The 27,404-nt window shown below is 44.3% G+C and overlaps 1 protein-coding gene across 3 annotated transcripts in view; it reads left to right on the forward strand.

Moving 5' to 3' along the window:
• The window catches only part of RPTOR (regulatory associated protein of MTOR complex 1), a 295,359-nt gene that overhangs the window by 92,819 nt on the left and 175,136 nt on the right, over positions 1–27,404 (forward strand). For all 3 annotated transcript variants that reach the window (XM_077253329.1, XM_077253327.1, XM_077253328.1), the window contains exon 3: positions 9,856–9,938. In XM_077253329.1, coding sequence (XP_077109444.1) covers positions 9,856–9,938 — 83 coding nt within the window. The remainder of the gene's footprint in view (positions 1–9,855; positions 9,939–27,404) is intronic.

Consider the following 27,404-nt stretch of genomic DNA (forward strand, 5'->3'; position numbering starts at 1 on the left):
ATATTTAGTTAAATTAAAAATGTCTGCTTTCTTCCAAAAACAGTGCCTTTCCTGTCCACATGTAATGTTTAGTATTGCAGTTTAGCTTCATGCACCCAAAGTGTCAATACCATACACAACCCATGGGCAAGTGTCACCCTGTTTTCCAATAAACTTTTTCTTAAAGGGAACCTGTCACCCCCAAAATTGCGGGTTAGATAAGCCCACTGGCATCAGGATACCCGATGTATCCTAAAATATGAGAAAAAGATGGTAGATTATACTCACCCAGGGGCGGTCCCGCTGCTGGTCCGGTCCGGGGCCTCCCATCTTCATCAGATGACGTCCTCTTCTGGTCTTCACGCTGCGGCTTCGGCGCAGGCGTACTTTACCCTGTTGAGGGCAGAGCAAAGTACTGCAGTGCGCAGGTGCTGGGCCTCTCTGACCTTTCCCGGCGCCTGCGCACTGCAGTACTTTGCTCTGCTCTCAACAGGGTAAATTACGCCTGCGCAGGAGCCGCAGCGTGAAGACCAGAAGAGGACGTCATCTGATGAAGATGGGAGGTCCCGGACCGGACCAGCAGCGGGACCGCCCCTGGGTGAGTATAATCTAACGTCTTTTTCTCATATTTTAGGATACATCGGGGGCTTACCTACAGCATTCCAGAATGCTGTAGATAAGCCCCTGATGCCGGTGGGCTTACCTCACCCACGATTTTGGGGGTGACAGATTCCCTTTAATCTGGAGAATCCCTTTTAATTCAAAGGGCTTTCGACATTTTGGATAGATTTTGCCAGTAGAAAAGGAAGTATATGGAGAAATTCACCACACACTCTATGTTGAAGGATGCAAACACTTAATATTTTATTCCAAATTCAGACTTGTGGTGGATACGAACATAGTCATCAAGGTGCAGCCAAAATGCCATAATAATAGTAACGTTTCAACCCTATTTGGGTCGCTGAGGGAGAAGAAAACCTAACTTAAGTGCTGTATACACAAATGTTTATGGGATCCCACTTCCCGTCTACCAGCACGTCCCTTGGCTGACTGAGTGCGCGCCAACTTTCCCTCTGCTTGGTAGTAAGAGCATGCTGCTCCCTTGGGCTGTCCAAGTAGAGGCACCAAGCAGTTAACACCCTGTTCACACATCCGTCAGTGCCAGACTGCACAAGACTGAATTAAGCCTCTAATCCTCCTCTCACGAGGACTCAACGGGCCGTGCAGATCCGGGATCATTCTTTGTGAATTGTAATGAAGCTGCGCTCATTAGGATCTTCTTATTAGTGGCTTGTCCCCATGTTCAGCCTAATGCTTTTCAGGAAGAGGCGGGTTCTTAATAACCCTTTACTCAATTTAATGAGTTCCCCTCCCTCCAAAAAGATGATTGCAGAATTCTGATCAGATTTTATGTACACACAGGCCCCAACTCATGTACCAGTTTTTCGACAGTCTTCTGGCGTAAAACTGCTTGAAATGCAGTCCGAGATAGCTCTGTCCAGTTTCTGAAAAGTGAGCAGAGCTCGGACAGAGCATGACCAAGCACGTTTGACAAATTCATCATAATTTACACCACGGAGGGGGATGTAGGTTCCTATAGAAATGTATGCCAGCCCCCAACTGTTGTACATTTCGGTCTCTGGAGCATGGTAGCTGAAAGATTCACCAAATTCGTTAAGAAGCTCATTCTCCTTAATGCATTTGGCGCACCTTACTCCAACGAATTGGGGACCATAGTGTTTATATTGCTCGTTGGCTTGTTATGTTATCCAGAAACTTTATGGTAAGGGGACATTCTTCAAAGGATTGCTTCTCCCTTTCAGAGCCAACCACCATTTGCTTTTCTTTGCATTTCAGTGTTCATTTCCAGCTCATAGAGAGAAGTTTCTTTGACATTGCCTGATTTGCATGGATTTAAAGGGATCGTGTCAACACGATTTTGTAATTGAAACAAGTGGTATGGCTTTAAATGTCCTAGAACTGCAATAAAAATGCTACCCGTCTTGTAGAGATCCGATGTACCAGCTCTGAGAATTCGCGCTTTGAAACCTCATGCAAGCTAGCGTGACCATGCAGTGGGGGGGCGTGGCTATACACCCTGAGGTCATTGTCCTGCCCCCAAATGGGAGTGCACTTCCAGGCAAATTTGCACAGGCTTCAAAGCTTCATTTCTTAGCCCTGTCTCATCAGAATTCTACGAGACCGTTATCGTTTTGATTGTTGTGCTGCAATCTATACAGCTATGCCATTAGTTTCAGTAGTAAAATTGTCCTGGCAGGTTCCTTTAAAAGGGGTTATCACCTTCCTGTTTCTCCTGTCCCATCCTAATGACTAATTTTGATTTTTCTCTTATGCCTTGTTTCTTGACAGGCATACAAATGATTTGTCCTTTTAAGACGTACCTTTCTTAGAGGTCTCCTCATCTAAGAATTTAGCCCTTATACTATTGGATGATGGATTAATATATATAATATTTTTATCCCCTTCAGGTTCTCATATTTTTGTCATAAAGTAAAAAAAAGCTGCATTCGGTGACTGATACAATCCAGCCTTTTACTAAAATCTTATTTTCTTTGAAGGCTTCATCACGAATGACATCTGTAGTAGCAGCTAATACATTACCCAGTACCAAATTAATGAACGCACTCTCCAGATATGAAGGGCGCCTGCTTTTAACGCACAACCCTCTTGGAAATGTATTAGTGGAAGACATGGCATCCCGTAAAGGGTATCCGTCGTTCCGTAGCACCTTGCAAGAAATTTACGGCTTGGCCTCTTGATGTTTATATTCGAGAAAGCAGTCGTGCGAGGAAGTGAAAACCTTTTCCCCGTTGTGATTTAGATGATTAAATACCTAATTCTGTTTCCCTGGATTCGGTTGGACGTCAGTGTGGAGGGGAGCTCGGATTCAGAAGGAGAATTAAGTCGTCTGTAATGGCTGTGATTTCCAGCTCATTAAACCAAGAAACGATCGCTTCACTCTTAAATTGAGAGACAAGACAGAAGCATGTAACAGGGTAAATTCTAAGTGACATGAAATACTTCACCATTTCCTGTCCTTTTAGCTTCACTTTGATCAGTGGTTTAAGGACAGTTTCATAAGTGGCAAAAACCTGGTTCTCCGGAAAAAAATTATACAACAAGTTGGAGGACAAACACCAACAAGAATCTAGGGGGTGCGATCTTTTTTAAAAAAAAAAAAAAAATTACAGATGCACAAATTAATTTCCTTTTAAAGCTAATTATCAGCAGAAAATGACTGTTCAAACCAAGCCTAGGTGCTCACTGCACCCTTAGCATGGCCAAGACTCTTCAGTCCACCTTTCCACTGACTTGATGTCCATTTTTTTTCTACCCACTTTTGACCAGAGTTGTTAATCAAGGAAGAGGTGGGGTTTAGCTAGATTCGAAACAGTTAGAAGAGATGGTATATTGACCTTTTTGGCCCACGGCTGTGGAGTCTATAAGCTGTTAACCTCTGACTCCGAATCCTCAGTTTCCCTGATTTAGACTCCCGAATCCAACGCCGACTCCACAGCACTCCCTCACTACTGAGCATGTACATAAAGTGCAGCACAGATTCATCTCAACTAAAAGCCTACATCCTTAGATCAGTAACAGAACGCATATTTACAGGACATTTCATAACTTTCCCATATTATGAAAACATTTACAGCGCAACCTGCACTGAACTACTGAACCCAATTTATTATATGTTTTAGGAATTATAGTCGGTCCATCTTATACCAATTCCGACTCCACCAAAATGGCCACTGATTCTGGCTCCACGACTCCAACTCCACAGCCCTGGTTTGGCCACATCAAGGGTACACCAAGCACCTGTGCCTTGTCTGAACAGTTATTTTATACTCCCTCTTTAAAGGGAACCTGTCACCTCAAATTGGCAGGATATTTAAATTTGTTTTTACCGACCGAAGATTGTATTGCGCACGCGCCAACTATGGAGCACACGGACTCTAATTCACTAACATATTGCGGACAACAGGGACAGACAGGGTAAAGAAATGAAGATGAAACGCCGCCCATCGGACCAGTAAAAACTCATTTAAATATCCCGCCAATTTGAGGTGACAGGTTCCCTTTAAGTCATGGGCTTCAACAATTGGAACCAAATTGATGGCACCTTACGGTATGCATACACATAAGATTAATGCCAAACTTCTTTCAGTTGAACTGGCTGACCATGTAATATTTGTCATATCTTCGCTCTCCATTTCATAACTCCTTGAAGTCTATCTTAAAACATGTATACAATATGTATACATATATATTGCATGTGTATGTATGTATGTATATATATATATATATATATATATATATATTATATACAGTATATGTATAATGTGTGTGTATGTGTATATATGTGTGTGTGTGTGTATGTGTATATATATATATATATAAATATATATATACAGTACAGACCAAAAGTTTGGACACACCTTGTCATTTAAAGATTTTTCTGTATTTTCATGACTGTGAAAATTGTAAATTCACACTGAAGGCATCAAAACTATGAATTAACACATGTGGAATTATATACTTAACAAAAAAGTGTAAAACAGCTGAAATTATGTCTTACATGCTAGGTTCTTCAAAGTAGCCACCTTTTCCTTTGATGACTGCTTTGCACACGCTTGGCATTCTCTTGATGAGCTCCAAGAGGTAGTCACCGGGAATGGTTTTCACTTCACAGGTGTGCCCTGTCAAGTTTAATTAGTGGGACTTCTTGCCTTATAAATGGGGTTGGGACCATCAGTTGTGTTGAGCAGAAGTCTGGTGGATTCACAGCTGATTGTCCTACTGAATAGACTGTTAGAATTTGTATTATGGCAAGCAAAAAGCAGCTAAGTAAAGAAAAACGAATGTCCATCATTACTTTAAGAAATGCATGTCAGTCAGTTCGAAAAATTGGGAAAACTTTGAAAGTGTCCCCAAGTGCAGTGGCAAAAACCATCAAGCGCTACAAAGAAACTGGCTCACATGAGGACGCCCCAGGAAAGGAAGACCAATAGTCACCTCTGCTTCTGAGGATAAGTTTATTCGAGTCACCAACCTCAGAAAGCGCAGGTTAACAGCAGCTCAGACTAGAGACAGGGTCAATGCCACACAGAGTTCTAGCAGCAGACACATCTCTACAACAACTGTTAAGAGGAGACTTTGTGCAGCAGGCCTTCATGGTAAAATAGCTGCTAGGAAACCACTGCTAAGGACAGGCAACAAGCAGAAGAGACTTGTTTGGGCTAAAGAACACAAGGAATGGACATTAGACCAGTGGAAATCTGTGCTTTGGTCTGATGAGTCCAAATTTGAGATCTTTGGTTCCAACCACCGTGTCTTTGTGCGACGCAGAAAAGGTGAACAGATGGACTCTACATGCCTGGTTCCCACCATGAAGCATGGAGGAGGAGGTGTGATGGTGTGGGGGTGCTTTGCTGGTGACACTGATGGGGATTTATTCAAACTTGAAGGCATACTGAACCAGCATGACTACCACCACAGCATCTTGCTGCGGCATGCTATTCCATCCGGTTTGCGTTTAGTTGGACCATCATTTATTGTTCAACAGCACAATGACCCCAAACACACCTCCAGGCTGTGTAAGGGCTATTTGTCCAAAAAGGAGAGTGATGGGGTGCTACGCCAGATGACCTGAACCCAATCGAGATGGTTTGGGGTGAGCTGGACCGCAGAGTGAAGGCAAAAGGGTCAACAAGTGCTAAGCATCTCTGGGAACTCCTTCAAGATTGTTCGAAGACCATTTCCGGTGACTACCTCTTGAAGCTCATCAAGAGAATGCCAAGAGTGTGCAAAGCAGTCATCAAAGCAAAAGATGGCTACTTTGAAGAACCTAGAATATAAGACATAATTTCAGTTGTTTCACACTTTTTTGTTAAGTATATAATTCCACATGTGTTAATTCATAGTTTTGATGCCTTCAGTGAGAATGTAAAATTTTCATAGTCATGAAAATACAGAAAAATCTTTAAATGAGAAGGTGTCCAAACTTTTGGTCTGTACTGTGTGTGTGTGTATATATATATATATATATATATATATATATATATATATATATATATATATATATATATATATATATATATATATATATATGTAGCCAAGGAAAACTGAACTTTGCAAATTGTAAGTCTCACCCCTCAAATTTGTTCCTTTTGGCATAAGGATTCACCATGTGAAATATGATGACATTAAATTTAGATTTATCACTTGCTCAAGGCATGTGAATTATTCCATGTTTTTCATTTTCCACAATATTGTACACACAATAACCACTCCGTTTGTCATCATATCTTTAACTGGATGTACTATTTATAAAAAACCTAAAAGTTCAAATCACCCCCCTTTCGCCCCATTGAAAATTAAAGGGTTAAAAAAACAAAACCAAAAAAGCCACACATTTGGTATCACTGCGTTCAGAAACGCCCGATCTATAAAAAATATAAAATCAATTAATCTGATCGGTAAACGGCATAACATACCATACATAACGCAGGATATGCATGACGATAAATACTAAATAAACATTTAAAACTGCAATATAATATGCCAATGAGCAACCAGTAAATGATAACTAATCTTAAAAAAGAAAATGATACAATATCTATGACCAAAAAGGAACAAAATTAGGAGGTAAGACCTTCAAAAACTTGCTACTTAATTGTTACCATGCATTTCCTTGGCACCCTAATAAAAAAAATATATATATATATATATATATATATATATATATATATATATATATATATATATATTATATATTTTTTAACTGTACCTACGATAAAAATTTCAGACCTCTCCTTTCTTTGTAAAAGGGAAAGCAAGCAAAATTGGCAGTGTATCAAATACTTAGTTTCCCCTACTGTAAATGGCTCGCAGTCTCTTCGCATTGCTATGGGAGGTGCACTGCAAGGCATGCAATGTTCGCAATTCCCATGAAATCTAATGGAGATTACTCACATTTACAGCCATCTCTGTATTCCCAGGGAAGTGTGGCTGGACCCTGTTCTTCAGATTAGTTTGTGTCCCAGACGTATTTGGCATATTATGTCTCACCTGGTGAAATGGATCGCAGAGTATCTGGAAGAGCAGATATTAAAGGGTTTTGTCCTCTAATGGACAAACCCCCTTCCAGGACCTTGCTATATCATATGAGTCATGCAAATAGATGCAGCAGAGCTGAGTAGCGAAATTGATGTAGTGGAGACCTGGATGTAACAGAGCTGAGTAGCAAAACTGAAGTGGCAGAGATGTAGTAAAAATTCCAGCCACCTGAATACTCAGGCGACATCCAGCTGTTTGAGCCTGGTTTAAATGACCCGGCAGCATGACGTCTTTGGGACATTCCTGGTTGCCACTGCCAGTGAAAGCCGGGAGGGGGCGCGATGCAACTCTCCGCACTGGAACCGTAACAAGTGATGCAGTATGTCCTGTGAAAATGTCATTAATGTCCAAGATGGAATACCCTTTGGTCTCACTACCAGCTGCATCTCTGTAAGTAGAATCTGTACCCTCTATGAGCATTTTAGCCATCATTTCAAAGATGACGACGCTTTTATATAAATAATTTTTTTTTGGAGGTGGGAGGGAGCGCTGCTCAAATATTTGTTCGTCACCTGGAGTGATATATAGTTAATGTGTTTGTCAAATACCATCTGTATGTAGTGGGGTAGTGGATTTTCTGTTCCTTCTAGATGGATGGCGAGTGATTTCGTCAAGCCGCTTGCTATGCCTAAGGGCCACCTGAAAAATGCTTGTAACGTTATGATCGGTCTCCAATCACTTTAGCTGGAAGCAGTTTCCAGCATTCGAGTTAAAAGAAACATTTTTGTCTGTGATTTGAAGCCACATGTGAGACGTAAAACATAGATTCATCGAGTTACATGTTCGCTCACTCGAATGAAACTATTTGTTAACGTCCTAATGTTCCTTCAGTGCATCACCGCTGGTAGGTTGCAAGCATTAAGACTTCTTTTTGGTCCTCAGGGTAACTGAATCCATGTTGACTGTTATACTGTGACTTTTGGAATAAAACTGTAAGTCTTTACGTGATAGAATAAAGTAGTGGAGCTAAAGGGGTTCAGACCCAGTTCCCAAAACCCTGGCAAACCTCTTATTTTGTCAGTTTTTTTCCGTGAATCGATCGAGTGTACATGTCATATTGGGGCAAATAAATATGTGGGTTGTCTTCATGAGACAATCCCTTCATTGATACTGCTATAAAGGTTCTGCCATGCTGGGGACTATTCTGTCAAACGATGGACATAAACAGCTTTTGTCTGACCACATTGACTATAATGGTGGTCCTTCGAGTTTCCGTCATTGTGATTACGATCAATGACAGATCATTATGAAAGTTAGGAAATGTCCTATACATGTCTGTGCTATTCCTAACCTAAGGATCTAGGCTGCACCTCTCCCAATCAGATTATGGTTAAAGGGGCTACTGAACACAGCACCCAGTTGGAGCGGAGGCTTTGTACCAAACTTCAGAATCTGTGAATCATCTCATTATTGTGAGGGTCTCCTTCATCTGATATCCACCAGTCATCACTCTTGCGTCTACAGGGCCATAGATGTCATTTTGGTGTTGACCCGACCCATAGGACAACCAACCAGAGAACTGCAAAGTCTCTCCACTGATACGTGCTAACCTCTTTCATTTCTGGGAATTTTATACTTGCAAATTGAAATTAAATTAAACTAATTGTGCTTTCGACTTCTACGGTAAGAGCGTTTTACATTATTAACATTCCCGTCATTCTTCCAGCCAGCGCTTGTGCTTGTTCTGTTATACAATGTCCTCCTCGTATCTGCTTTGACTGATGATCCAACACTTTCTCATTTATTTCCAATTTTTTTTTTACCGTCCGGCTGTCTTGTAGTAAAACATTAGGCAAGACATCCACCCAGACTCCTTCACTTTTCCAGCATAAATTATAACGGGGGAGGACTCCATTATTTATTGATGATCTCCTACTCTGATTGTTGGCCAGCTATGGAAAAGTAGACACTTTACAGGGTTAAATTCACCAAAATATAGATGGCCAATGAAGGCTGTGATCCCCCAAGGTTGTGAGAACAAGCCAGAGCTATAAAAGCTCAAGAAGGGAGGTCTAGCTGTGACATCAAAAAATAAGCTTGTCCAAGCTGGATGTACTGTTGATTGGTGGTCACCTTAGCGATGTTCCAAGTGTTTTTATAAATTATAATAATATAATAATAATAATTTTATTTATATAGCGCCAACATATTCCGCAGCGCTTTACAAATTATAGAGGGGACTTGTACAGACAATAGACATTACAGCATAACAGAAATCACAGTTCAAAATAGATACCAGGAGGAATGAGGGCCCTGCTCGCAAGCTTACCAACTATGAGGAAAAGGGGAGACACTAGAGGTGGATGGTAACAATTGCTTTAGTTATTTGGACCAGCCATAGTGTAAGGCTCGGGTGTTCATGTAAAGCTGCATGAACCAGTTAACTGCCCAAGTATGTAACAGTACAGACACAGAGGACTAAATACTTAAGACCCCTGTCTTATCCAAGGAGGTAACATGTTTTATAACTTGGCCCCCGAAACACATAGCTATTTTCATTAACCCTGCATTTATTTATAAAAGGTTTTATTGCCACGCCCAATAGATTAAGGGTTTGATGGGTTGGATTTTTGAGCAATCACCATCCCTTGCCTCTCACCAGATCCATGTCTTTCCATTATGGTGTATTTTTTGTGACCTCCTTTTCTAGTGTATGTGCCGGAGTGGATTTTTTTTTTGTGTTGAGCTGTTTGCAGCGGCATTTTTTTTTTATCTATTATGTGTTTATTTCCACAGATCCTCTGGCAATGGGTCCCCAGAAAGCTTTGGAAACCATCGGGGCCAACCTGCAGAAGCAATATGAAAACTGGCAGCCACGGGTGAGTTTAATACAACTGCATCATCCGGCGAATTAATTAAGTTTAATCGTCTTTTTTTCTGCAGTTTGTTCTCAACTTTGTCTTGTCAAACCAAAAAGAAAGCTTGTGTCTTTACATCATGAAATCTAGGACCCGTTACACATTCACAGTTTTTTTGGGGGATTGTTCAATATATTTGTGGCAATGTTATAGTATGGAATTGCATGAATGGATTTTATCGCCAATTTGATGGAAAATATTAGAAATCGATATGTTGATTGGGGTGTGAAAAGAAAGCTTAAAGGCTCGAGGAAACCTTTGAAGGATAAGGAGGGGAGGATAACTTGCAGAAGGTACCCTGTTTGCCAACCGAAAATGTTCCAGTGGCATGAGATGGATGCAGTCGTCACATGGTGCCAGGAGCTCAGTGTGCGGAGACACAGTACAGAAGACCACTGTTCAAGTGGTGTGTATAGTTTTTTTTTGTTTGTTTATTTTCTTACGCCGCCCTGGGCCAATTAAGACCTACTTTTCTATTCGTGGAGAAACCCCTTTAAGATCAATGGTCAGGTGTGGGTTTTATATTGAGAAGTATACAGCACTTTCTGAATATATGGCCGCCACTCGGATTTGTGCCATTATAAGCAGGTACTTCTGATGTTATATCAAATTCCCTGCAGTTCCCCCATCAGCCTGCAGGCCGGCCGCTCTTTAAATCACCCTGCATCTGCTACATTATAAAAAAAAAAAGAAAAAAGCCCTTATATATATATATATATATATAGACATACATATTAGATCAATGGCGGCCATATCCCACTCTATTAGGCAGGAGTGTCTGACCATCTTGGAGTGCCCAGACTCTTCTCCTAAAGTCAGGGAACTTGTTGAATTTTAACATACCCTATCCTTTGTAAATGGTTGCAGAAACTTTATTTCTATGCACTGGGGACGTCACTAATGATACAGCGACAAGACTGGGGGCAGAAGCTGTCTACTCCAGGGGGAGTCTGTCTGACAGAAGCGTGATTCAGTGCATCCGATCCCCAGGTTGGATGCCACTTAGGTGGTGTGCGGTTTGAGAAGAATGAATCAGTCATTTGTGCAGGACATCTCAAAACTGTAGCTGGCAGCAGCTCGCCCCATCCTGCCTGATGAAGGTACTTTAAAGGCAATTAGTGACTGCTGCCAAGTGCTGCATGGCCGGCTTAGCAGGGCGGTGCTCTCAAATTCATCAAGTGCGGCTGATGCTGTCAGCATTGTGAGCAGCTCTGTCTCTTTTCATACAAAACACGTATTGTCTGAAGGCAGCCGCAACCTTACTCAAAAAGAATATTCTTGAGAAAAATTCCAGGCCTGGATAAAGGAGGATTGATGTCCTCGTCTTGGGTGGAGCAAGGACTTCAAATCCACCGACAGATCCAGAAACGTCTTTCATCAAGGCCTGATGTACATAAAGCAGGACCAGACTGGAAAATCGGGAGGTGAAAGTGTAACCTGGAGACATTGGTTGTGAGTATGGGTGCCGAGACCACCACCCATCCCTAAACTGTCGGAGCAGAAGTGCTGATGCTCCTCTTGTGGAGCTGAAGATCAACTCCACAGAAAATCTTTGAGACCTTCTTTTTAGAATTCAGTGGAGTTCTCGGCTACTGGACCTCCCGGCCATCAAAATTTTATCAGTGACAGTGACATGTCCATATATTCTAAAAAGTGAAATTGTGACTTATTGTGTATCTTCACAGAGTTGTTTTCTTGACATTGAGCTCCAAATCTCCTTAACCAGTCAGTTAAAGGGTTTTTTTTCAAGACTTTTATATTTTTGGCTTATCCTTTCATTTTAGATAGTCGATAGGTCTCATGGCCGAGTATTTCAGCCGCTGTAGCCACACACCTATGGCAGTGGCAGATCTTCCATGTCAACAGAAGCATCAAGTAAAAGTCTGGACACCTCCACAAACATTATGTGGTTGCCGCTCCTGTCGATATTGTCAATTTTGACATTTATTTGTGTGTGGCTACATTTAAGGTTTGTCATCATGTAGATCTAGTGCGGGTCCGACACTGGTCTTTCCTCTAAATGAAGGTGCGATGTTGCTCCACCAAATAACGGCATATTCGAAGCACAGGCTGTCCATATTGAATCCTTGCACTCTGTCTCATCAGGGTTTGTTCACATTTTTTAGCGAAATTTTATTTTTTGAGTGATTTTGCTGCCTTTTTTTGGTCTATAACATTTACAACCGCTTTTTAAGCTTTCCATAAATCCAGCTTTAAATAGTAATGCAGTCTGCTTGCTGCAGTGACTAGGGGTAGCTGAGTAGCTAAGGCTACTTTCACACTAGCGTCGGGCTCGGCCCGTCGCTGTGCGTCGGGCCGACGTTCCCGACGCTAGCGTTGTCTCCGCCGCACAACGGGGGCAGCGGATGCATTTTTCCAGCGCAACCGCTGCCCCATTGTGAGGTGCGGGGAAGTGCGGGGAGGTGTGGGCGGAGTTCCGGCCGCGCATGCGCGGTCAGAAAAAGCGGACCGTCGTGAGCAAAAAAACGTTACATGTAGCGTTTTTTGCTCCCGACGGTCCGCCACTGCACGATGCATCCGTTGCACGACGGGTGCGACGTGTGGCAATCCGTCACAATGCGTCGCTTCATGTTAATCAATGGTGAAAAAACGCATCCTGCAAACACTTTTGCAGGATGCGTTTTTTCGGCAAAACGACGCATTGTGACGGAATGCAGTTAACGCTAGTGTGAAAGTAGCCTTACTGTTACTATTTCACTATAGAATCCAACTGCAGTACCAGGCACTGCCTGAGTGTCCGGAGTGACACCGTTTTTCATAAAAAGAGAAGCAACCTTTGTTTTCTTCTGTCGAACCCCTCTTAATTTCCCTTTAAATGCTAATGAAGCTTAAGAAAAAATAGATCCACATTTATTTTTGGGCAGACCGATCCTAATTATGTTTTTCACTTTAAGTGGGAATACTCCTGTCTGTGCCGTATCAGTGCAGTAGTCAGATCTTGGTCGTCTCAGCAGGTGCCCAGCGAGCTTGTGACCCCATGCTGAGAATACACCAAGGAGACGTTCCGCCTGCCTCTCTGCGTACGCATCCTCCGCTGCCCCGGGACTTAACCGGAGCCTTTTGATCGTTGGTTTCACATTTTTATTTAATTGCTCCCTGAGATTCTTTCATCAGCTGCTGAGCCGGGCTGTGAATGCCTCCCAGGGCAAGCAGTGGGTTAAGCAGAGAGTCCACTTCTGCTGTTGCCTCTGATCACCCGGGAAGGGGCATCATTACAAAGCACAGCACGTACGTCTTTATTGCACTCCATGGCGCTCTCAAGATTTTTTTTCTCTCCTGCAGTAATAAACTGAAGTTGATGTGCCAAATGCAATAAAACAATGCAGACCGTATGGAGATCTGGATGTAAATGTTTTAAGCAGAGCAATATGGCCACTCGCTGTGGACGAGACTCCAGGATGTATGGCACAGGACCGGACGGGTCCCAGGTTGTTGCAGGCTCTGCAGTATTACAGCCGTTATGTCTGGTCTGCATTGTCAGATGTTGCTTAGCAATGCACATAGATGTACATCGCCTTTCACTAGCTGTGCTGCAGGCCCTTCCGACCCGTGGAAATGTCCTCACGCATATGTTTGTGGAGCGGTGACGAGCTCATGTAATCAGGTTCTAGCTTTATTATCTATATTGTTCTACTGCGGCTCTTTATATGGCTGCTGTGGTGAGATTTAAAGGGACCCTCGCAGCGTAAAATGTTTCTTGCCTTGTTGGGATAGACTCTAAAGCCCATAACTAGGGTGGGGATCTCTTCATTGAAGATGGTTTCGTAATTCACATCTGATATGGGTCTTCTTTTCAGGGTGAGGCCTTATAGGGATTGTTTGAGTACACGTAAACCTCATATGAGCCAATGCAGTGAGACTCTCTGGTCATTTATTTGAGAAACGGTTGATGTTGGAGACATTTGTGGTCAGTAGAGATGAGCGGATCAATTCGTGAGACACTGATCCAGATCAGTGGTTTCTGGCAGCTAGACGGTAGGCCCACAGATCTTTTTACCTTTGACTGGCGCAACATCTGTGAGGCATGAAGTACAGATGACGTTGCACCAGCCCTGGCTAGTCAAAAGCCGCCCTGGAATTGTCGGAAGGTTAAGAGATTTGCAGGCCACCTGTCTAGCAGCCAGGTACCACTGACCTGGACCGGAGTCCCTGGAATCAATCCATTCATGTCCACTGGCCGGACACAGCTTCCACTACTTTTAATGACTGACAATAAAAGGCAATTATTTAGAATTGAGAGTCCTCAGTGGTTGATACCTTTTAATGGCTAACTGAAAAAGTTAGCCATTAAAAGGTATCAACCACTGAGGACTCTCAATTCTAAATATTTTTCTATCTACTGGCTAACACGGTACCAAGATATATTTCTTTCCTGTAATAAAAGGCAATGTAACCCAGCTCATAGAGTTGTCATCACTTTGAATGGTAGGGGTCCCTAAAACAAGAGTGGAGTGCTGGTGGAGCACTGTATCTCCTTCTAATTTTTTGCTTACTGTGGCACCCACTCTATTCACTTGAAGAGGATTCTGCACTACACCTTTTTTAATTCTCAGGATGTATTTAGGTCCCTGAAGACTAACCCCACCACCACCTATCACGATGTGATGACATATCCTAATGAGATGAGAAAACTCCTATAATGAGCATTTCAAGGGAGCCCCTCACTATTTGGGGCTCATGCACACAGTTGTGTAATGCTGCATGCAAGCTATGAGTTGTACGCAGCTGTAACAAGGTGACCACAAAGATAGGGGGCCTACACTTGTGCCTCTATAGAAAGGTTTTTGTTATGATCCATTGGATACTGTACATTCTTTCCTGGTGAAAATACCTCTGCGGTACAGTGGTGGGATATTATGCAACCGTTGGCGTTCTCGGCTTGATACCATATGGGTGTTGTGACCATGCCAAGTCTATGAATATATTTGATAATATAAAAAATCCAATATGCTCTCTACAGGGCTATTATTCTGATAACTTTTCTAGGTTCCCCAGACAGTCATCTAAAGCAGCTCACCAGCAACTTCGTCTACCCAACAGCAGCATAAATCTTAAGGTACCTTCACACTAAGCGACTTTGCAGCGAGAACGACGACGATCCGTGACGTTGCAGCGTCCTGGATAGCGATCTCGTTGTGTTTGACACGCAGCAGCGATCTGGATCCCGCTGTGATATCGCTGGTCGGAGCTAGAAGTCCAGAACTTTATTTCGTCGCTGATCACCCGCTGTCCACCGCTGGATCGGCGTGTGGGACGCCGATCCAGCGATGTGTTCACTTGTAACCAGGATAAACATCGGGTTACTAAGTGCAGGCCTGCGCTTGTACTTGTAAAAGTAAAAAAAAAAAACAGTACATACTCACATTCTGATGTCTGTCACGTCCCCCGGCGTCCACAGGGTTACGCGCTGCTGCTCAGAGCTTCCTGCACTGACTGCCAGCTGTTGTGAATTCCGCTCTTGGGCTCCTTCCGGTGGTTGTAAGTAACACTTTTATGAGTTCTGCTCTTGGGCTCCCTCCTGTGGTTTTGAGTGGTATAGCTGCTTCTTGGATTTAGCATCAGCAGCTGCTTCCACTGATCGTCTTTCTGGCTCGGCTATTTTAGTCTGGCCTTTTCCCTCAATCATTGCCAGTTGTCAATTGTTCCTGCTTGGAGTTATTGCTCTTTTGGATTTCCCTGACACTCTGACCCTTTCAGCAAAGATAAGTCCTTGCTTGTCCTTTTGCAGTCCACTTGTTGTGGACTTATTGTTCAGCACATTCTATGTTTTGCTCATTTGTCCAGCTTATCAGTTTGGATCTATTCAGCTAAGCTGGAAGCTCTGGGCAGCAGATTTTGCCCTCCACACCTTTAGTCAGGTGTGGAGATTTTTGCATTTCTCTGCGGTGGACTTTTTCTAGTTTTTATTACTGACCGCACAGTGTTCTTTCCTGTACTATCTATCTAGCTAGAAGTGGCCTCCTTTGCTAAATCTTGTTTCATACTACGTATGTCATTTCCTTCTCCTCTCACAGTCATTATTTGTGGGGGGCTGTCCTATCCTTTGGGGATTTTCTCTGAGGCAAGATAGCTTTCCTGTTTCTACCTTTAGGGGTAGCTAGTTCTCCGGCTGTGGCGAGGTGTCCAGGGAGTGACAGGAACATCCCACGGCTACTGCTAGTGTTGTGTTAAGATCAGGAACTGCGATCTGTATAATTACCACCTGCTCAGAGCTAGTCACATGTCGCTTCTAAACCACCAGTCCATAACAGTCAACGCCGGCCGTAAAGCAGAGCACAGCGGTGACGTCACCGCTGTGCTCTGCTTTACTGCCGGCGCTGACACAATCAGTGCAGGAAGCTCTGAGCAGCAGCGCGTAACCCTGTCGACGCCGGGGGACGTGACAGACATCAGAATGTGAGTATGTACTGTTTTTTTTTTTTTACTTTTACAATGGTAACCAGGGTAAATATCGGGTTACTAAGCGCGGCCCTGCACTTAGTAACCCGATGTTTACCCTGGTTACCCGAGTGCTGCAGGGGGACTTCGGCATCGTTGAAGACAGTTTCAACGATGCCGAAGTCGTTCCCCTGATCGTTGGTCGCTGGAGAGAGCTGTCTGTGTGACAGCTCCCCAGTGACCACACAACGACTTACCAACGATCACGGCCAGGTCGTATCGCTGGTCGTGATCGTTGGTAAGTCGTTTAGTGTAACGGTACCTTTAGCTTCCAGTTCCACTAAGTTTGATGCCAGCTACAGTCTTATCCAACATAGAGATTTGTGAATCAGTACCGAGAATCTAATCTATAAGCTGGAAAGCAGGATAATAAAGTGGTGATACCCTTTGTCTTTTGAGCTTTGGGTTTGTTGTGCTGCTCACTGTAAATTAATGAGTGAGCACCCTCCGTACACCCAGGATTGTCATTCTGCAGGGGCCGTGTGATGCAGAGGGTGGATGGTCTGGGAATTTCAGATTTACTAACTAGGACACAGTCATGAGGCTTTGTATTGATTTTGCAGTTTTTAGTTTTCAGTATATTTTTCCCATTTATATTCTCTTCTAATTCCAATCTTTGTGAGGCTTTCCCCAGCCCAGCAGATATATTTCATCTTGGCGTGAAGCTTAATAAAGTTGTGATGTTGCTGGGTAAGGAGGAAATAAAACAGTTCAAAATATGGGAAATACGTTTTTTTCCTTGTCGCCTTTCTCATTCACTTGGTTGTCTGCAAAACCTTACTATTAGGGTTGAGCAAAACGGATCGGACAAATTCAAAAATCGCCGACTTTCAGCAAAGTCGGGTTTCATGAAACCCGACCCTATCCTATTGTGGGATCGGCCATGAGGTTGCCGATCTTTTCGCAAAAGTCGCGTTTCATATGACACTTTCAGCGCCATTTCTCAGCCAATGAAGGAGGACGCAGAGTGTGGGCAGCGTGACGACATAGGTCTCGGTCCCCACCATCTTAGAGAAGGGCATGACAGTGATTGGCTTTCTTTCTGCGGCGTCACAGGGGCTATAAAGGGGCGTGCACGCCGACCGCCATCTTACTTCTGCCGATCTTAGCATAGGGAGAGGTTGCTGCAGCTTCATCAGAAGAAGGGATATAGTTAGGGAGGGAAGATTAACCCCCAAACTGCTTGTGCTGTAGCGATTTCCACTGTCCAACACCACCTTTGTTTTGCAGGGACAGTGGAGGCTAGATTTTTGTGCATCAGCTCTGTAGCTTATTAGGCTGCCTTATAAGGCTCCCTGATAGCTGCATTGCTGTTTGCACGCTGCTGTGCAAACCAACTGCTTTTTTAAAAGCAAAAATCCTGTTGCACCTTTCTGCACAGTTATCTTGTTTATTTGTCCACACTTTTGTGTGCAGCAGTCCTTTTTATTGCTGCCATACTTGTCCTGAGATCATTGTAGGGAGATTGAAATTGTACTACAGTCCTTCTATTTTTTCATATATCTTCCAGCCACTTTCTGCCATTTACATGTGTTGTTTTATACACTGGGCCTGAGTTTTGGTTCAGTTTTTTTTAAAAAAAAAGTTAGATTCAAATTCTCACAAAGTGGATATACTTCAGTCCTATTAGTTTGTCGTATGTCAGCCAGCCACTTTCTGCCACTTAGATTGCGTTGTTATACACACTGGGCCTGAGTTTTGGTTCAGTCTCCCAAAAATAAAAAAGAGATTTAAATTCTCAACAAGTTTATATACACTTTCTACCTTGTTTTACAGTACCATATAACGGTGGTTATTTTGGTTAGATTTTCCAAAAAATGAGGAAGTCTGGTGGAAGAGCCCGGGGGCGGTGGTACTGCATCTGGTGGTAGTGGCAAAAGTACAATAGCACCTAAGGCTGGAGGTGTTGAGCCAGCGTCATCGTCTGGCTACACAAGGCCTCGAAGGCTCCCTTATCTGGGAGTAGGAAAACAGCTTTTAAAGCAGGAGCAGCAGGAAAAAGTTTTGGCTTTCCTTGCTGACTCAGCCTCTAGCTCTTTCGCCTCCTCTTCAGAAAGTTCCAAATATAAAAGCAGCGAGTCGTCAGTGGATGCTCCCGGTCAGGAACAAGACGTTTCCTTGTGTCCTTCACCCAAACCAAAAGTGAAGGTTGCGTCAGGCGACACTACAGGTTACTCCATGGAGCTCTTTACACATACCGTGCCTGGGTTAGAAAGGGAAATTGTTAACTGCCCATTACAAGATGAATCGGACTCAGATGGAGTGCACTGATGCACAGCCACAGCTAGATTATTATGCTGTTCCATTGACTCAGATCACTACATTGCCCTCGCAGTGTACTGAGCCAGAATCTGACCCTGATGAGGCTATGGTGCCCCGTCCAGAATGCTATTGCACCTTACACGGTGACACAGAGGAAGGTGCACATGACATTGAAGAGGAGGTGATAGTTGACCCAGTTGTTGACCCAGATAGGCAGCCATTGGGGGAAGAGGGTGCCACTGCCAGTAGCTCAGAAGCGGAGGAGGATGATCCGCAGCAGCCATCTACATCGCAAGAGCTGTCATCTGGCAGGCCCGTATCAGGCCCAAAACGTTTGTCAAAAACAGTTTTAGGACAGCGTGGCCATCAGGTGAAAGTAGCACAGCGTGCAATGCCTGAAAAGGTATTCCATAGTAGGAAGAGTATAGTGTGGCAATTTTTTAACCAAGATCCGAATGATCAGTGCAAAGTTATCTGTAAGAAATGCTCAAAGACCTTTAGCCCTCCACCAGCATGTCAAAGACCGCATTGTCCATGCACTGAGGCAATCAGTCAGTGGAATGGTGCATCTCACAACAGATGCATGGACCAGTAGGCATGGCCAGGGACGTTACGTGTCCATCACGGCGCACTGGGTTAATGTGGGGGATGCAGGGTCCACAGGGGACAGCCATAGTGGGACAGTTCTGCCTAGTCCACGGTCTAGGAAACAGTTGGCTGTAGGTGTTCGCCACCCCTCCTCCTCCAGAAGCGATAGCTCATCCGCAGAGCGCAGTCGCACAACCACTTTATCCGCAGCTGCCAGTGTTGCACACGAGGTGTCCCATTATCGAACAGCTAGTGGTAAGCGTCAGCAGGCTGTGTTACAAATGAAATGTTTGGGCGACAACAGACACACCGCGGAAGTACTGGCCGAGTACTTGCAGCAACAAACGCAGTCATGGCTGGGCAGTGTACATCTTGAGGCAGGCAAGGTAGTCAGTGATAACGGAAGGAATTTTATGGCTGCCATAGCCCTTTCAGAACTGAAACACATACCTTGCCTGGCTCACACCTTGAAACTGGTGGTGCAGTGCTTCCTCAAAAATTATGCGGAGTTACCAGCCCTGTTCCTGAAGGTGCGAAGACTTTGCTTGCACATCTGCCGGTCGCCTGTACACTCCAACCGTATGCTGAACCATCAGCGATCGCTAAATCTTCCCCAGCACCGCCTAATAATCGATGTTGCAACAAGGTGGAACTCCACACTGCACATGGATCAGAGGCTGTGCGAACAGAGGCGTGCTGTAATTAATTTGTGGGAGGATACAAATACACGGGCAGGCACTTGGATGGCAGACATGGAGTTGTCTGGTGTGCAGTGGTCGAAGCTACAAGAGCTCTGTCAAGTCCTTCAGTGTTTTGAGGAATGCACACGGCTGGTAAGTGCAGACGACGCCATCATAAGCATGAGCATCCCTCTAATGCGTCTGCTGATGCAAAGTTTGACACACTTTAAGGAGCAGGCGTCTGCAGCCGAGGAGGCGGGAAGCCTTGATGACAGTCAGCCATTGTCTGGTCAGGGAACTCTCCTGGATGAGGTGGTGGACGAAGAGGTGGAGGATGATGGGGATGAATATTTATGGGAGGGGGATGCTTCTCAGGGGGCAATAGAAACTGGTGGCGTTGCAAGGTCAGGTACAGGGTTTTTGCGGGCCACAAGTGATGTTGATTTGCAAGAAAGTGCTCCTCAACCCAGCACAAGCAGTGAATTGACACCTGGAACATTGGCCCACATGGCTGAGTATGCCTTGCGTATCCTAAAAAGGGACCCCCGCATTATCAAAACGATGACCGATGACGGTTACTGGTTGGCCTGCCTCCTGGATCCACGATATAAAGGAAAATTACAAAATATCATGCCACATGAGAACCTTGAGCAAATATTGGCTACCAAACAAGCAACTCTTGTAGACTGTTTGGTTCAGGCATTCCCAGCACACAGCAGCGGTGATGGTTCTCACACGAGCCGTAGGGGGCGACATGGCAGAGGTGTTAGAGGTGCACAAATCCGAAGTGGCGTTGGATAGAGGGGTTTTATGACCAGGTTGTGGAGTGATTTCGCAATGACCGCTGACACGACATGTACTGCTGCATCGATTCAAGGTGACAGGAGACAGCATTTGTCCAGTATGCTTACGAACTACTTTTCCTCCCTTATCGATGTTCTCCCTCACAGGTCATTCCCCTTTGATTACTGGGCATCTAAAATAGACACCTGGCCTGAATTGGCAGAATATGCATTACAGGAGCTCGTTTGCCCAGCTGCTATTGTGCTATCAGAACGAGTATTCAGTGCTGCTGGTTCAATACTGACCGAAGAAAGGACACGTCTGGCTACCCAAAATGTTGATGATCTAACCTTCATTAAAATGAACCAATCATGGATTTTAAATTATTTTGCCCCACCTTCCCCTGCTGACACGTAGCTTGCCTGAAAAATGTCTTGCTTTTTGGCCTCCTCTTACTGACTTCTCCAATTCCTCCATTTGCAGCTGCTGAATGTCCACCATAGGCCATTTTTATACCTCCCTAAATGGGCTGACTCCCCCCACAGGGCTGTGGTCACCACCTGGCGCCAGCACCCTTGCGAGTGCCATTTGCCTGGACAGGTGGGTGGGCCCACTCTTGGGCGACGGCACTGGCACAGGGTCCCTCATAGTACAATGAAGTGTCTCTGACGGTGGTGGTGCACAACCAACGTCAGACACACTGTCGTAATATGAGGGGCCCTGTGCCAGTACCGCCGCCCACGAGAGAGTGTTCCCCCCCAGCTCGAACAGTGCTCTACCACTTGCAATACTTACCTCTCCCTGCTCCACCACTGTGTAGTTTGTGCTATTAAATCCTTCAATGGCACTGCCAATACAAATTTGTTGAAATGATAGATGATAGTTAAAATATACAGGGGCCCTGGCCTCCATTTTGACCAGTTAATACTTTGCGCCTACTACCACTGTCTGCTACTCAGCTGAGGAGCCCACCCCTGTACCTAGCTATGCCACCTGTTTATTTATGAACAATTTTGTGGCAGACATGTAGCCCACTTTATTATTATTTGGGCCTACTAACTGTGTCTGCCACTCATTACAGTTTTCCTCCTCTGAACAAAGCAATGTCGCCTGTTTATTTATGAACAATTTTTTGGCAGACATTTAGCCCACTTTATTATTTGGGCCTACTAACTGTGTCTGCCACTCATTACAGTTTTCCTCCACTGAACAAAGCAATGCCGCCTGTTTAGTCCTGTTACCACATTTGAACTGCATTTAGCCTACTTTATTATTTGGGCCTATATATGTGTTTCCTCCTCATCCTGCTCATTGCCCAGCCACTGCTAGATGAGTCTGCTGGTACATTGACGCAGACCACTACATTCCCCTTGCACTCTACACAGCCAGAATCTGACCCTGCTGAAAGTCAGGTTCCCCTTCCCGCATACTATACCACCTTACACGGGAACAAAGAGGAAGGTGCAGATGAAAGTGCAGGTTCCTTCATCAGGTGGGGGGGGGGGCCCATACTCGTTAGCGACGTCACTGGCACAGGGCCCCTCATAGTACGCAAAAGTGTCTCTGCCAGTGGGAGGCGCCACCCGCCGTCAAACACACCGCCGTACTATAAGGGGCCCTGTGCCATTGCCAACGAGTGGGCCCCCCCGCTTGCTCAGGATCACAGCACTTGCAAAGTTGAAATACTTACCTCTCCCTGCTCCACCGCCGTGACGTATTCCGCGTTTCCTGGGCCCACGAAAATCTTAAGCCAGCCCTACCCCCCCCCCCCACAATTTTAGCCAAATGACCCCCAGTTTTCAATGCCTAACTATTATTATAAAGTAAATTAAGATTGACAAGCTTAAGTAATAAGAATTGATGTTTTGGGCATTAAAATGGGCACTGTAGGTGTTTTCCTGTCCTCCACTCACTACCGACTTTGATTCCCCATTGACTTGCATTAGGTTTCGTGCTTCAGTCGGCCCCCGACTTTTCTCAATAATTAGCCGATTTCACCCAACCCGACTTTTGACAAAGTCGGGTTTCGCGAAACCCGACTCGATCCGAAAAAAGTAAAAGTCGCTCAACTCTACTTACTATTGCTCCTCTACTCTGCCTACACCTCCCTCTGTTTCTCCAACACAACGCTCATCTTGCTTTTGCACCTCTGCCTAGGCTGGCTGCTTTTTTTTGACCCGTCCAGCCTCTAACTTCTGTTTTTAGCCTACCTTTTACCCATCCATCCTCTTGTCCTTCTACCCAGCTTTTTTTTTAATCATCCGACAATTTGCTCTTGTCAGTCTACTTTTTGCCCATCCGGCCTCTTACATCTCTTCCTTGGCTGCCTTTTTAGCTATCTGGCTTTTTATATTTCTGTATAGCCTACCTTTTAGGTTTGTACTTTCTTGCTCTTCTGCCTATCCTACTTTTTACCCATCCGCCCAGCCTACTTGTTACCCATCCCGACTTTTGCCCTTCTGCCTAGGTTGCTTTTTACCCCTCTGGCCTCTATTCAAAGTTTTCCTTGTACAGCGAGTTAGCCCAGTGCCCAGCCAGCCTCCTATGTTGCCGGCCACTTGTCTATCTAACCTGACGGCCTGTTGTTGCTCTGCCCAGCCAACCTTTTACTTTACCGGCCTCTTGTCCTTCCAGTCTCTTGTCCACTTGCCTATCCAATGTTTTATCCATTTGGCAGCTTGGCCCACTTTGTGGTGAATTCTTGTCTGAAGATTGTATTGTCCCTCTAATCAGCTGCTTAGCCGACTCCCTCCCTCTTGTCACTCTGCCTTGCCCACCTAGTCACTCGACATACCCAGCCTCTTACCCAACTGACCGCTTGCCCATCTTAAAACCGGGAGCAGAGGGTATCCATATTATCTCCCTTCGACATCTGACATTGAATCTCACTTGTCTCATGGCCTCCACATCCATCTCCACCACCCTTTATTGTAGTTGAGTCACCTAGGTTGTAATATTTAATTACAGGGTCTGATAAGTAATTGCAGTCCTCTGTTTCTTCAGCTCTGACTTTCTTCTGGGCTGCTTGTTTATTCCTTAATTTCTTGTTGTTATACGATGGTTTATTTGCTCTTGTTACAGAGAAGAAAATGTTTTCTTATTTTCCTTTTATAAAGACTTCATTAGGATCCTGAACATTGTAATATGCACTTGGCTCCGGGGTGTTCTCAGTTTTTATTATACCACTATTAACCATTTGTGCCCTCCACTCGGCTTCCTCCCCACTTCCACCAGTGTTTTTCTTGTGCTTTACAGCTGCTTGTACACCAGATGACATACTGTAAATGAGCATTTGTAGCCAGCGGCTCCCAAGACCTGGTCGCCGCTGTCATCCCATAACTCAGACCTTGGCTTTCGCTCTCCGCGGTGTAGCATATGCTGATTAAATTTGCATGAACTGACTCTGTTGCAATTTTCTGCTCTTATTTATTTATTTGGTCACTTATTTCATTTCCTGACCTTTTCCAGAAGGTTTATTTATGCTCCTGCCAGCACGTTATGGCAGCAGAGATTGGATTGCCGATTTGAGGTAGGAAGTCTCTCTGTGAGTCCCAACATATGGACATAAGTCATGTTTTATGAGTCTAGCAGGCAATATGGTTCTTTAGGCTGTAGGATCCATTCTTAGGTTTTTCTCTGACACTTGGACCATAAAAAGCCCCATGATGAATGGTGGTCATGTATGCTTGCCTAGGGTAGTGTAATACACTGTATTATGGTACAATATCCTGTCTATATAATGGGCTTGCAAGTTTAGGGCATCTCAAGAGGAAACCTTGTGGATTTACACAACGGCAGAAATTAACTTTCTAAACCCAATGTGCAGAACATATCTCTGGTTAGACATTAATGAAGCCACCCAAGACACCTCTTCTCTCAAGCATTCAGTCCTACAGTGAACGTCTGGTGAGGATGTCTTCCACCGGTGGACTTAATCATGTTGGTACAACACCATCCCACTGGAGGATTCTCCTACCTGGTAGTGGGGATAAACCACTGTGCACATTTTGCCATGAGATCTAGCTCCTTTGTTTGTTTGTTTTCTGTGGAAGGTCTTGATGACCAGCAGTAAAAAAAAAAAAAACAATTTGGCAACTGGATGTCGTATTGAAGCATTATGTTTTCTTAGCCTTGGAGACACTTTGAGGGTTAAGCAGTGAAAGACTGAGGAACTTTGGACCATACTAAGTAAATTAACCTTGTGATATACCACTTTGTAAATTCAGATTTATTTTTCTTGAACAAAGAGAGACAAATATTATAAACTATAAATGGTGGCCCGATTCTAACGTATCGGGTATTCTAGAAAATGCACGTCCACGTAGTATATTGCACAGCCCACGTAGTATATTGGCCAGCCGCGTAGTATATAGCCCAGCCATGTAGTATATTGCCCAGCCACATAGTATATAGCCCAGCCACGTAGTATATAGCCCAGCCACGTAGTATATAGCCCAGCCACGTAGTATATAGCCCAGCCACGTAGTATATAGCCCAGCCACGTAGTATATAGCCCAGCCACGTAGTATATAGCCCAGCCACGTAGTATATAGCCCAGCCACGTAGTATATAGCCCAGCCACGTAGTATATAGCCCAGCCACGTAGTATATAGCCCAGCCACGTAGTATATAGCCCAGCCACGTAGTATATAGCCCAGCCACGTAGTATATAGCCCAGCCACGTAGTATATAGCCCAGCCACGTAGTATATAGCCCAGCGACGTAGTATACAGCACAGAGCCACGTAGTATATTGCCCAGTGATGTAGTATATTGCCCAGCCACTTAGTATATTGCCGAGTGACGTAGTACATTGCACAGCAACGTAGTATACAGCACAGAGCCACAGATTATATTGCCCAGCCACGTATGTCACAGGATAAAAAATAAAAATTAAACATACTCACCTTCCGATCCGAGGGCCCTTTGTAGTTCTAACATACTCACCATACTTGTAGTTTTGTCGCCTGTGTGGTACAGGCGGCAGCTTCCGGTCCCAGGGTGTGATGACGTCGCGGTCACATGACCGTGACGTCATGGCAGGTCCTTCTCCCACACGATCCTTGCTACCGGAACCTGCTGCTTGCACGGAGCGGTTACCGGAGGGTCGCGAGGACCGTGAAAGGCGGCGGAAGGTGAGTATATAATGATTTTTTATTTTTTGTTATTGTTTTTAACATTAGATCCTCTTACTATTGACGCTGCATAGGCAGCATCACTAGTAAAAACTTGGTCACACAGGGGTAATAACGGCGGTAACGGAGTGAGTTACCCGCGGCATAACGCGGTCCGTTACCGCTGGCATTAACCCTGTATGAGCGGTGACTGCGGGGAGTATGGAGCGGGCACTGACTGCAGGGGAGTAGGGAGGGACTATTCGGACTGTGGCCGTCGCTGATTGGTCGCGGCAGCTATGACAGGCAGCTGGCGAGACCAGTCAGCGAATGAATAACCGTGACAGAAGTTGAGGACAGACAGAAGTACAGACAGAAAGACGGAAGTGACCCTTAGACAATTATATAGTAGACAAGCAATAGGACATTGATAAATTTGCTTAATTAAAGGGTAGACCCCAACAGTGAACATTCAGTCCCTCAGTCAACTTCAATTGAGGTTGTGATCTGCTGGTGGGCCTTGTCATTATTCTTAAACATCACCTCATTATCTGGTGGGCCATCATAGCCCTGTGGTTTGATGAGAAGTCAAAATAATCAGTGCTTTTTTTGTTGTTGCAGGTGTGGCTTTGGGGGTAAGGGTCAAGATCAGCATGAAACACGGCTGATTTTACTGACTCAATATAAACCTGATGATTTCATCCCCCAAGTCATGCTGTAACCTCACAGTTTTTACTAACTTGTTAAGTTGTTTGATAATGTTCAAGAGTTGTCTTTTATCTATCAAGTCATACTGACCCTTGTATGGTGCAGTTAGCTCCAAATCTTCAGTATTGTGTCTATGCCCCCAAACAAATTCTATAAAGTTGCCATTTTTATAGCTGGATCTTTATAATTATGAGAAATTGAGTAATTGTTGGGGTAATTGCTTAGTGAGCTAATCAGACAAATTGTTAGTGTCAAGTGGTGATTCCCAACCAATATTTGTAATATGGGAATCTCCAGTTGTTGTTTTTTTTACCACCAGGGAAGCAGTAGATTATATAAAATTAGCGAAGGTCAGATGTCCCCCCCCCCCCCCTCAAAAGAGCGCCACTTTTGCAGATAGGTTGTTTAGCATTGCACCTTGGCCTCATATGAATGGGGTTGACCTGCAATGCTGCTGCTGACCCATAGACTAGAGCGGCAATATTCCTAGACAAAAAATATACCCTAGATTAATTTTGGACCTCATGAAGCCTTTTTCATTCTTCATTCTTCCATGTTGCTTACACTTTTATCAGGCAGAGCCACATTGCATTGATTCTGTATGGAAAGTAATTCTATCCACCAAGCAAATAAACTCTAAAATTTATCACAGCAATCGAATTGGCTAATTGTTCTAATTTGATGTTGTGCAACTGTCAGGGCAGGAAATATTGTCATAGGGACATTGGCCCTGAATTGCGGACATCAGTCAATGACTGATTATAATTTCCATTTTTTTAATATTCAGAAAAGGGTCATGTCGAGCTCTGAATTTCTTTACGCGTTTCACAACCT

The sequence above is a fragment of the Ranitomeya variabilis genome, chromosome 4 (genome assembly GCF_051348905.1).
Source record: "Ranitomeya variabilis isolate aRanVar5 chromosome 4, aRanVar5.hap1, whole genome shotgun sequence".
NCBI classification, from domain to species: Eukaryota; Metazoa; Chordata; class Amphibia; order Anura; family Dendrobatidae; genus Ranitomeya; species Ranitomeya variabilis.